This window comes from Montipora foliosa, chromosome 12 (genome assembly GCF_036669935.1).
Source record: "Montipora foliosa isolate CH-2021 chromosome 12, ASM3666993v2, whole genome shotgun sequence".
Classification (NCBI taxonomy): domain Eukaryota; kingdom Metazoa; phylum Cnidaria; class Anthozoa; order Scleractinia; family Acroporidae; genus Montipora; species Montipora foliosa.
Genome location: NC_090880.1, coordinates 32,254,507 through 32,264,506, shown reverse-complemented (window position 1 = coordinate 32,264,506; position 10,000 = coordinate 32,254,507). Strand labels below are relative to the sequence as shown.

The window sequence follows — 10,000 nt, the reverse complement described above, 5'->3', positions numbered from 1 at the left end:
GGGGCAAAGAACACTTATCAAGAACTCGGCTTTATCGAATTACTATCTTATTTGTTTTCCTGGTCGCTATTGTTAATGATGTTTCTGCGATCAGAAAATTATTAGCACCAAGAAATATGGAGGTTTTATATCACTAATTTCCCACACTGCAAACTTGAATAAGCGTGGGTAAAACAGTAAAACAAGTATAAGTGATAATTCTATGTGATCCGGAAACGCCGTAAATTCTTAGACTTTAAACCGGTAACCGAGAAGAGTATAGGCTACCTAAGGCAACTTGTCTTCGGAATTTCAGTTTCAATTTTGAAAGTGTCGTGTATAATTTCGAAACATACTCACAGCCGTTGACAATTCTGATGTATCTCACTTTCAGTTCAATCGCCGTCATCATTGCAGACGATGCGGTCGCGTTGTTTGCGGGACGTGCTCCCAACACAGTCATGTTGTCTCGGGATACGGGAAGAACACCGTGAGAGTTTGTGATAATTGTCACGAGTTCTTCTACTCGAGCAGGTAAAGTATTTCCGAACGATTGTAATTCATATAACTGGAAATGTAATTTCGCGCATTTTCGGTATATCCAAATGATGTTTTGTATTTTGATTTGTAGACCTCGCATAACCAATGACGGTTTTTCGGCTTCTTACCATTCGGACCCAGTCCCTCTCGAGAAGAGTCGTGGTTTCCAAGGTAACTCGTTTAGACGTTATAGCAGTTGACCGTTCCAATGAAATCCAGCTTACTTTTCACTGCCTTCATGTTTTTATATCATGTGCTTATTTATTTAAAGTGAGAGTGAAACCCAGAACACACTAATGACTGATCACTTTAGGGTTAGGCTCCCGGAATACCTTTATTGTTTACTTATTTCTTTGACTTCTTTTATTTCGGGGACCAATCCAAGTTTCCAGTTCAATTTCGTGTTTGGTTAGATGTGTACATTTCTTAATTTTATTGACTATATCTTCTCGTACCACCATTGCTTCTCTTTTATCCGTCGCTCCTTTGTTTGTCTTTGTGCAGACAACCCAGAGTTCGTCGCGTCTACCAATGTAATTGACAGCTCCCTGGAGAGAGCTTTGTCCTCTGAATTACTCATCGAGGACTTGAGTGCTCGCTGCTTGTGGAAATTGAGTTTAGATGACGAAAACAACGCGATTCTCAGAGAAGAGTTCTTCTATGAACAGGTTATGACCTTGCTGAAACATTTCTTTGAAAGACTTGCCATTCCTGATAAACTGAACAGTATTAAAGAACGAGATTGATTTTCAATCGAGTATCTTAAAAGGAAAACCAAGTTTTTAATTAGCCAATCACAAGAAACTCATACTATCACGTGAGCCAACCATGACGCAGCCGTCGCGAAGCACGTGGAAACCTGACTCTTCAGAACCTAACCGTAACAGTTGTTTGTGACCTGATCAACATTGCTCTGATTTTCGTGCGAGGCCGAAAAATGTGATTTAAGAGACTTTCTCAGTGCCTTTCACCTCGAAAAATATTAACGTTCTGCTGTGCACTTGGTTGTCACTCTGAGTTTTTTTGTTAAAGAAGGCTCTTATTAAATGTTGTAAAAGCCATGACTAATTTGATCCACGACCGAGCAAGGAAGGAGAATGGGTTACCCAGTTGATGTCACAAACCTATATGCATTGGGATAGTTTTCTCTAAAAACAGTATTATTAACAATTATTCCACAAGCGCGCGTTGGATATGAGATGATAGATAGCCAACGAGGTGCGTAGCGCCGAGTTGGCTATAATCATCTCATATCCAACAAGCGCGAGTGCAATAATTGTGTTGTTAAAAGCGGCTACAAATTATGGATAAATCTTCCTAGTTTATTTTGTAAAAACAACAAAACTGATGCGTACACATACTGGTATTTGTAGAGCATGATAAAATAGCTCATATACTATGATGGCTAAGCCAATCAAAACTCTAGAATTTCATTGTCTAATGATCTAGTTTGTCAAATTAATTAGTTAATAATAGGGAGTCATATATTAGGATTAATGAAGCGGAAGAGTGGGTTGTGGTCCAATTCTTGGTTTTCACTCACGTGATCAACAGATATGTTTTTCAACGAAAACAAAAGAAAAAGTCTACATAACGATAGAGTTCAAATCCCGGAGGATTAGATCGGGACTCCAACATGGCCGCCGTTTCATTGTTTGGAGAATCCAACATGGTGGCCGTGACGTCATGTGAAAACCAAGAATTGTTACAATTGGAAACCACAATTTCTCATACACATTCGGCGCTCGATTGAAAAACGCTTAAATCACTGTCTGCTTTATCTACATCAGGCTCCCAGTGCCTCCCTGTGCGTCTCTATTCTGGATCTTCATAGTGACAACAGAACCTGTGGCAGGCTCATTCTGGACTTGTGTAACTCTCTCTCTCAGAAGTTAGTACCTGTGGCTCCCGGAGTTAAAAATGAGGAACTGGACCACAATCTTGTGATAAGGTTTGTGAAGGCGTTCGTCATACACTGAAAGCTAAAGTTGTAAGGAAAAAAAAAGATAAATTTTAATATATTGGAAGCTTTAATATACGCAGTAATCGTAAGTTTTATGTTCGGCGAAAGAATGAAGGGATGGAGAAGTAAAGATGATGAAACTGCTGTGGGCTTGTTGTAGCCTGCGTAAATTGAGGAATAGGCCTTTTGCAACTAACGATCACATGGTACAAAATCCGCCATGCTGGAGGGCAAGCTCATTATTATTCCCCTACTGGGACATTAAAACAAAGAGACCTGAACCAGTCAAGCTTGACTTGCCTTTGTTTTAATGTCCCAGTGGGGGAATAATAATGAGCTTGCCTTCCAGCATGGCGGATTTTGTACCATGTGATCGTTAGTTGCAAAAGGCCTATTATCGCCGCGGGAAGCAAATAATGAGCGGTGAGCCCGCGCGGAGAATGGGGAGGGATGCTTTCAAAGCGCCTCTTCCCATTCCCCGTGCGGCTACGCATCTCGCTATTGCTTCCCGCCAGCTACGCAGGTTATTGGGCTTCGAGCAACTCTTTCTGGATTCTCTTTCAATGCACCGTAATTTGATAAACCGTGCGCTTTGATACAAAGCCACCGAAGGGCTAGTTAATACATATACTGCAAGCATAATAACAAGGCATTAACTCGTCGTTACATGTAATAAGGCTGTTGATTTTCAAAACTCTATTGAGTTTGCTCATTTTGCTTTTGCATACGCTTCCGTCCTGTGTGTAAACCAGCCCTTTTACAAGGATCGCGTTGCTATAGTAACTGTTCTTGTTGTTTTTCTTGTCATTTCAGTATGATCCGTTATTTGTTGTTAAACGCGAAGTTTAAGATGATCAAAGCCGGGGAGACTCAAGGCGTAGAGCTTTGTGACACGTATGTCCTCCTAACTGTTAAATGATTTCTCTTGGTAACTTTGCTTCCTGTCCTTGATAATCACTTACGCTTTGGTTGCATCACGTGTTAGGTATCTTGGTCACGTTGATCTGATGAAGTTTCTAGTGGAATCCAATTGTGGCGATATTCCGTCACTGAGAGATCTAATGCATCCAGACTCGGCAAGGTAAGGGATGAGGGACGTTTATGATTCCATTTCGAACGGAGGTGAGGGAGGCGATCACCGCCAGTTGCACACTAAGCAACGGGTGGGGGGCGAGAAATTGAGAAATTGGTTGGTGAAGCTGAGTAGTAATTCGAAAACAATTGTGGCGTGCGAAGGACGAAGAAAAAGCTGAGAAAATTACAAGTCAAGTGATAGTTTTTTTTTGGAACAGAAGGAAGCGTTCGTAAAAATTAAATTTCAGGAGGTTTTCCCGGAACGATTCAGCAATATTAAACTATGGACTCTAGCAAAGACTTGGATGGTATCTAAACGTACCTAAACCTTACCCCTAGCCCTAACCCTACATCCAAATAAGGAAATTTTTAAACTAAAAACCCCCAACTCTGAACCAGAGTTAAACACTTCAACGTCATGAGTTTCTGATCTGAAATATTGGTTACCTTGATTTTCTTTACAAGATGACCGTGCAGGAGTGATAACAAAATCGATTGGCCGCTTTGTTCGTCGATTTAAATTTTTCATATTAGGAACCTTTAGATTCTAGTACGAGGACGAGAACGAGTACGAGATTTGACTGCCTGTTTGAAGCGAAAATACTTAGAAAATTTATAACCTGGACGATTAATCTTGCCCTTTGTTAGAAGCATAGGTTGCTCAGTTATTCTTATTGCTGGCAACTGAGCTTTTTCCTGATCGAAAAATGCCAAAACTGCTACATTGTTGGTGACTTGTTTAGACACGACGACATTTTTGCAAAACCTCGTACTAAAAATGACGACGGTATTACGTTTTTCCCGCCAAAATGACGCTGGTTAGCGCGCGCTCACTGTTGTTCTACGAGAAAATCTCGTACTCGTAGTCGTTCTCGTCCTAGAATCTAAAGCTCTCTAATAACATCTTTCAGTCGACGACTTAATGAGACCAATAACACAAAAATATATGGCATCAAGGTACAAGCAAATAAACAACACGCAAACAAAGTTAACCAGTATTTCAGATTAGAAGGTCATGACCTTGAAGCTTTTAACTCTGGTTCAGAGATGGCGGTTTTTTTGAGTTGAAAAATTTCCTTATCAGGAGCCCATCTGGAGCGTGCAACTTCCATACAGCGTCTGTGAAACGGCGTTTTCACAAGTAGGTTTATTTTTAGACTGGCTCTTCCCGCGAATTAGGTCAAAAAACAAAGGCAGTTCCGGTTCGGTGACCCTATGACGTCAGCTTAATTTATTGTAATTGGTCATCGGGCTCCTGTGGGAGTCTCATTCGCGGGAAATTCAATCTAAAAATAAATCGGTCTGTGAAAACGCCGTTACACGAACACACTACAGTTTTAGGCTCCGGGTCGTGGGTTCCTGCTTTATTTGGATGTAGGGTTAGGTTTTAGGGTTAGACTGAACCCCGTTTTTGCGTAGGGAAACGATTCCTTCCGTCTCAAGGACGCTGGAAACAGCCTTTATGAGAGTTTCATTTACGAAATTGTGTGATTGTAGTATGCCTCTATGTACCACCCCAGTAGTTCGCGCCTTTGGTGCTCGCAAACCCTCCCTGGTGCGTCGGAAAAATCTGCTATATCTGGTACTTTCACGAAGAAATACGGTACAAACGCAGCCGACCGATTTGCTATGTTGTCTTTGTTTTTGTGTATGACAGGCGTCTTCGTGACCGTTTCATTGAAGATGAGAGGCTCTCTCTCGCTATGGAGGTCTCTACAAAATGTGGGTTGGACCCCTCAGGGGTGTGGGGTGCGGCCGGTTTTGCGCTTCTTCAAGCTGGAGACTTTCCCGGTGCCAGGGAAAAGTTCAGTCGATGCATGAAGGTAAGTGAAATCTTGCATACATTGAGATTTTCCGTCAAGCAATTTTTTTTTTAACTCAGGTGTATTTTTGTTTCAGATTGAGGAAGGTGGAAAGCAGCATCAACAGAACAATTCGCAGTATTTAGATAAGATTGTTGACATCTTGCAGACATCGCCCATGTTGGCTTATCAGCAGGTATTTGTCACGTGTTATGCAGAAGCCTGCCTGCGTAGGCAGTAACATTATTGCTTCGTGTTTTACTTTTGCCGTCATTCGCTTTTTTAATGTTTCATGGATACTAAGCCGAAGAACGAAGTAAGATCTGCAAAATAACTTGTACATAATCTTCTTCCCTTGACTGCCTTGGGCAACAAAAATAATAAATGAACACTGAACGCTGGAGGTTAAGTAAGTACAATCAATATATCTTTTTCATAAATGGCGGCCAAATGAAATATTTTGTCTTCATGGTGAGAAGTCTTTCTAGCCTCACTGCGATGCGCGAATTCAAATGAATACGTAAACCAAAATGAGGCCAGCAGAACTAATTTACATAAATACACAAAAATGGATGAATCTCCCGCCATTCATGAAGGTGGTTTATGTTATCATTGTTGTCACATTTTGTTCCTACAAGACTGCCTCGCATTTTGTAAACATTAGATTTTTGAAGCACATTTTTTTTCCAGTCCACAGATGGCTTAATGTCGCCCTTGCTTGGTCTCGTAGAAAACAGTAGAGTAAGTTATCTTAACAATGTTCATGGAAAAAAGTAATTGTAACTTGATTTTGATCGTTATCGAAATTAATTGAGTCTTGGTCGACGTTTGAAGAGGTCGCAGGTTCATTCCGTCCAGACCAACACTGGGGGACTTTAAAAATCCTGCTATTCTACTTACAATGTGACAATTACATTAGTTCGCCGATAAAGACTCTAAGCCCCGTGCTACAACCTTTTTTTTTTCTGTTGGACTCTCGTCATTTTCCGAATTTTACCCGTAGTTGTAGTTAACTGTAACTGGACAATTTGTGTTAACTGTTTATGCATCCCACGGATACGCCCTTATAGGTGTCTTGTTTTTCTGTTGGACATGAAAGAACCAACCAGAGCACTGTTTGCAACGAGTTTGGGACGTAATTCGCCCTTGTCACATGGCGGCCATATTGTCCCGGGAGACCAAAAAAGCTTTGTTTTACCACGCCAAGCCTCACCCCCATGGTTTTCCACTGCGAGGCTTGGCGTGGTAAAACAAACCTTATTTGGTCTCCCGGGACAATATGGCCGCCGTGTGGCAAGGGCGAATTAGGAGCTTATAACGCACGCGACGTTTTTGAGCCACAATGGGAAACCGGAAGTGGACATTTCATATATCATCTTATTTAGTCAAGCAGTTCAGGTAAAAAGGGCAATTATGTAGGTGATGTGGACTTACTATTACAATAAAGCAAGTTAGAGCGGTTTTGAAATGAGTGTCGTAAAACCAAAACCATAGTAATTACTTTAACCAATCAAAAAGGACGGAAACAATCCAGTAAGCCAATCAAAACTCGAAGTAATTACACGTAGCCGACACAAAAGGCGGGAAAATATGCGCGCGCGAGCCACAATTGGTTTTGGTTTCACTTCTGATTGGTTGAAAAAGTGGCGCGAAAACTTTGAACCAATCACTGAGTGAAGTAGATGCAAAACCAAAGCAATTAGCTAATTACTTTCGACACTCAATTGAAAACCGCTCTAAAACTAATAGTTACGACGTAACTTTCGGCGGGGAAGAGACATTTTTGTCTCCTTTTGCTCTTGCAAAGTACTTTGGCATAAGAATTTGGAAAATATAAATCGACTTAGGAACTGAGCATCGTGAAAACACTGAGAATTCCGTTCAAACGTCTGCTTCCGGTAGTTATGCTAAGTGTGGCGAGAACACAACACACGGAAAATAATTCCGCTCGATAAATCAATGAAGAAAGTTTCAATTGAGTTGTTTCAGAATAGCATTACACTACGCACAGATCATTTAAAGTTAGCGATATGAATTAATCACTACTGCAGCTTGTACAATGATTTTTGCACAGTAAACAAGAAACTGGTCGTATTCTGGGCACGCTTGGTGAAAAAATTGTTCACAATTCCGGCCTCCTCTTTCTTCAACAGCGTTCGTTTTACTGCGCAGTGAAAAGCGTAAATATTAGTAACGAAAATTTCACTCACCTGAACAGAACGGCGCCCTCTGCAAATGATTCTAAAGCTTTAAGCCCGCCAAAACTTGCATCTCAAAGCTTAAGTTTTCGCCGGTTTTCCTTTCGGTATACTTCGTTTTTCGTAAACTAATAAGGGCATTGCAAAAATTGAATTATTTTTTAACTGGTCGGATACTAGGCAACATACTGTAACTCTAGAGTTTTTCCATTGCTGGGGAAAGCGGCAGTCATCTCTACTTTTTTTTAAATTTCAAATATATTTTTAAAAAATAACCGGACAACAGTTCCTAAAAGAAAAGATACTCAGTTGGTTGAGCATCGGGCTGCCATGCGGGAGGTTGCGAGTTCGACTTCGGCCGGACCAACACTCAGAGTCTTTAAAGAACTGAGGAGAAAGTGCTGCCTTTGTAATGAGATCTTCAAATGGTTAGACTCTCTAGTCTTCTCGGATAAGGACACTAAACCGTAGGCTCACAACCCGTCAATGTTCATTACTATAGGGAAGATATCTGTTTACAAACTTTCGTTATTCAAATGTCCAACCGCAGGAACAAATGACCCTTTGTTTCGACAGCCAATGAGGCTCTGGTTGGCACATTAACGACAAAAAGTGACCATCAACGATATCTATCCTATTCGCAGAGTAGGGCAAGGAGTTCCCGGTGTTGTGGTCTGTCTTTTGTGGTGTATCGTGGTTGGGCTACATCAAGCTACTTCAAAATCCGAGGGTAAATAAATAGAGGATATTACATGGCCGCACGGACATACGAAATTTCTCTTCGGGTGTTGACAAATATTTCACTAGTGAGCGCAACGAACGAGTGAAATATTTTTCAACACGAGAAGACAAATTTCGTATCTCCAAGCGACCATGTAATACTCTATTTATTATATAAACACCAATGAAATACTAAACCATTTCACGAAAGGCATCGAGAGGCGCAGTTTTCATATGTAACCATAGCAATATTTCACATATGAAGATATCATGCTTTCGCGCGAAAGCACACTTGGTATTTCATTGGTGTTTATATGATAAAGATATGATATGTAAAGGAAAGCACCTCATTTCTGATTGCCGTTCGTAGCACAAAAACGTCTCGCGCTTGAGATCTCTATTTATTGTCGTGGAACGTAAGGTCGTATTGTATGTCATCTCACACAGCTGTACAAAACCGGTAAAAGTATTTAAATTCAAAAGGTCATAATCAAGTTAAGCCTGTGTATGTTATATGCAGAATTTCCAACCGGGTAGCTCGTACTTAGACCCCAAGCGGTTTGAGGAGTGTCTCTACTATCTACGCAAATATGGCAGTCCATCATCCCTGGTGGCATTTTACGTCAGACACGGTCATCTTAAGCTTGCGTGCAGATATGTCATTGATCAGGTGAGTTTATTCAGCCTAATTATTCTAGGAGCCTTTTCTGAGCCTACTCCTGCCTCTTTCAAAGCAAGCTCTTGTGATGTTATTTAAAAGACATATTACATATGAATGCAAACGGTTTTTTTTTACGACGAAGACTGAATTTGTACTTTGAAAAAGAGGCTGAACTGCGATTAATATGGTGAAATACAGTATTCTCGGGCCTATCAGGGAGTTTGAAATATAACTGCGATTTCATTTTAACTAAATAGTGATTCATTGATTAAATTAATTTGTTTGATTGCATATTATTAATTTCTATTAAAGCGGAACGCCACAATCCAATTCGCTTCTGTTGGTCAATCACAACACGCGCAAAAGATGTCCCCAATCATGACGCAAAGTGAAGACATGTATCCGCAGGAAAACGCATGCTTCACAAGTCACAATTGGCTTGTTTTTGCCCCTAACTGGGTGTTTTTAGCCAATCACTTTGCGAAGGACTGAAAGAAAAAATTAGCAAGAAATTGCAGAATTTCTTTTAACTCTTGAAAACTGGTCAAGAAGCCGCGTTAGCAGTTCAGTCGTGATGACGCCGTACAACCTTTCTGTTTCCATAGCAATGTGGGGCGGAAGTTTTCATCGAAAGTTTATTCATGCGACTTGTGCTAAAAGGCAATTGGACGCAACTGAAAGAGCAGATGGAGACCGCTGACCCGACAATGCAGGCGTGGATGCCGTATTTGACCGCCACTTGCAAATTTCTTCTGAGAAGAAGCTTGCATCATCAACTGTTGGAAGTACAGGTTTTTATGAAGGTAAGTGATCAAAGGCCTCTCGGCTCACCTTGATTTGATTTGGACTTCTTTAGGTTCATATCAGAGGAGGAATGAATAGTATCCCATAATGCATAGCGATTCCTTTTAATATTATCAACGTGAAAAACAGGAATACATAGGTTAAATGAAAAGCGTTCGTTAATACCGTGGGGATTAAGGGTGCCGATTTGGAAGATGTATTCCTGTTTTTCACGTCGCCATGTTACCACCAAAAGCGTAGCTCCTACTCTACTATAAAA

The 10,000-nt window shown here is 40.8% G+C and overlaps 1 protein-coding gene across 3 annotated transcripts in view; it reads left to right on the top strand.

The window, feature by feature from the left end:
• LOC137978732 (zinc finger FYVE domain-containing protein 26-like) overlaps nucleotides 1-10,000 on the top strand; it is a 41,358-nt gene that overhangs the window by 26,985 nt on the left and 4,373 nt on the right. For all 3 annotated transcript variants that reach the window (XM_068825767.1, XM_068825766.1, XM_068825765.1), the window contains exons 24-34: nucleotides 374-513; nucleotides 611-690; nucleotides 1,024-1,187; nucleotides 2,310-2,470; nucleotides 3,296-3,376; nucleotides 3,468-3,563; nucleotides 5,214-5,379; nucleotides 5,456-5,554; nucleotides 6,049-6,099; nucleotides 8,797-8,946; nucleotides 9,543-9,740. In XM_068825767.1, coding sequence (XP_068681868.1) covers nucleotides 374-513; nucleotides 611-690; nucleotides 1,024-1,187; nucleotides 2,310-2,470; nucleotides 3,296-3,376; nucleotides 3,468-3,563; nucleotides 5,214-5,379; nucleotides 5,456-5,554; nucleotides 6,049-6,099; nucleotides 8,797-8,946; nucleotides 9,543-9,740 — 1,386 coding nt within the window. The remainder of the gene's footprint in view (nucleotides 1-373; nucleotides 514-610; nucleotides 691-1,023; nucleotides 1,188-2,309; nucleotides 2,471-3,295; nucleotides 3,377-3,467; nucleotides 3,564-5,213; nucleotides 5,380-5,455; nucleotides 5,555-6,048; nucleotides 6,100-8,796; nucleotides 8,947-9,542; nucleotides 9,741-10,000) is intronic.